The 1,571-nt window shown below is 34.4% G+C and overlaps 1 protein-coding gene across 1 annotated transcript; it reads right to left on the reverse strand.

The window, feature by feature from the left end:
- Positions 1 to 321: 321 nt before the first annotated feature.
- Positions 322 to 1,318, reverse strand: LOC130095415 (olfactory receptor 146-like). The gene has a single exon (XM_056262153.1). The coding sequence runs from the start codon at positions 1,295 to 1,297 to the stop codon at positions 359 to 361; it is 939 nt and encodes a 312-aa protein (XP_056118128.1). The 5' UTR covers positions 1,298 to 1,318; the 3' UTR covers positions 322 to 358.
- Positions 1,319 to 1,571: the final 253 nt, after the last annotated feature.

A 1,571-nucleotide genomic window follows, 5' to 3' on the forward strand; every position in this document is an offset into this window, starting at 1 on the left:
GGAAACGTTTAGTCAAAATAGATACTGTCTTGTGGTTATATTTATATATGCCCAATTCACTACTTTTAAAATAGCCCTCTAGTTCAAATAAAATTGCTTATTTTCAGTGTATACTTTTACCAAATAGACGCATGATAAAGGGTGAGAAATACTTTAAAAATTAATACAAGATAAAGTGCTACAGTTTTCCCCCCAATTTTCTCCCTGACAATCAAGGATAAGAATAGCATGCACAAAATGCCTCAGTGAAAAAGATACATGTGTATTTAAAAATAATAAAAAATAATACAATACAGCAAGGTTTAGAGTTATATTATTAGTTGCTATATTGTAAAACAAACAAACAAAAAACATTAAACTAAGGATTCACCTTTTTTCTACACCAAAATTTTACAAACTTTTGTCTTATCTCTTTGGTTTGTAAACCATATACTAAAGGATTTAGTCCTGGTGGTACAATATGGAACATTATACTAGCTAGTTTCCTGCTGTCAGAGTATTCAGGAAAACGATGGAGAAAAATAAAACTAGCACAAGAAACAAACATGATTATATAAACAGCTATATGAGTGCTACAGGTTTTTATGGCTTTGCTGTTGAGTGATTTGTTTTTGCTGGTTATGCATACAGTAGCAATCTTTCCATATGTTATAATTACAGACCCAAGTGAGAAGGTAAAGACAATCACAGTATAAACTATTCCAAAGACATTATTAATGATCACATTTTCACAGGACAGTTTAAACAGTGAGGCATTGTCACAGAAAGGGTTTTCAATGATAGACCTGCAGCGAGACAGGCGTACAGTGAGACCTAACAGAATTGACACCATGAATACTGACAGCCCCCAGGCTGATGCTGATAGTTTAACCACCATTTTATTGGTCATTATAGCTGTGTATCGCAATGGATTACATATAGCCACATATCTGTCAAAGGCCATGATCATTAGCACATAATGGCATGCTACTGCAAATATGTGCACAAAATAAGCTTGAATAACACACTCCACATATGTGATATAGCGCTGTGATGTTTCCCTTAACATGTCTTGCATTAAGCGCGGCAAAATGACAGTTGTACCAAGTATATCATTTAGCGGCAAATTACAGAACAGAAAATGCATAGGATGATGTAGATTCTTCTCTGTTGAAATCAGAATTATAAGTCCAATGTTGGAGACCATTATAAAGACATAAACCAAAAGAAGCAAGATGAAAACAGGATAAGAAGATTGAGTTGTAATTTTTAGTCCCTCCACGAGGAGAATGCTGTTTGTGAACGTCAGGTTGTCCATTGGCTGCCCTGCACAATCCTATACCTATAGAGTACCTTACCAATAGAGTAACAAAAAAAACTTGTCATTGTCATTAATAACATTTTGTCTGATACTGCTGCATTCCACTCTGCATTCACATATACTGTTTCAAGAAATGTATGATCGTTTAATAGTATATTAAATGCATATATGCCAAATGGTTCACAAATGCACATCTTGTCATCTGAACATTTTCATAGTGCAGCACACCGTCAGCATGAACAACTCTTGTATCACCACATAGTAAATTGAA

Source organism: Rhinichthys klamathensis, unplaced genomic scaffold (assembly GCF_029890125.1).
Source record: "Rhinichthys klamathensis goyatoka isolate OS25496 unplaced genomic scaffold, OSU_Roscu_1.1 h1tg000191l_1, whole genome shotgun sequence".
Classification (NCBI taxonomy): Eukaryota; Metazoa; Chordata; class Actinopteri; order Cypriniformes; family Leuciscidae; genus Rhinichthys; species Rhinichthys klamathensis.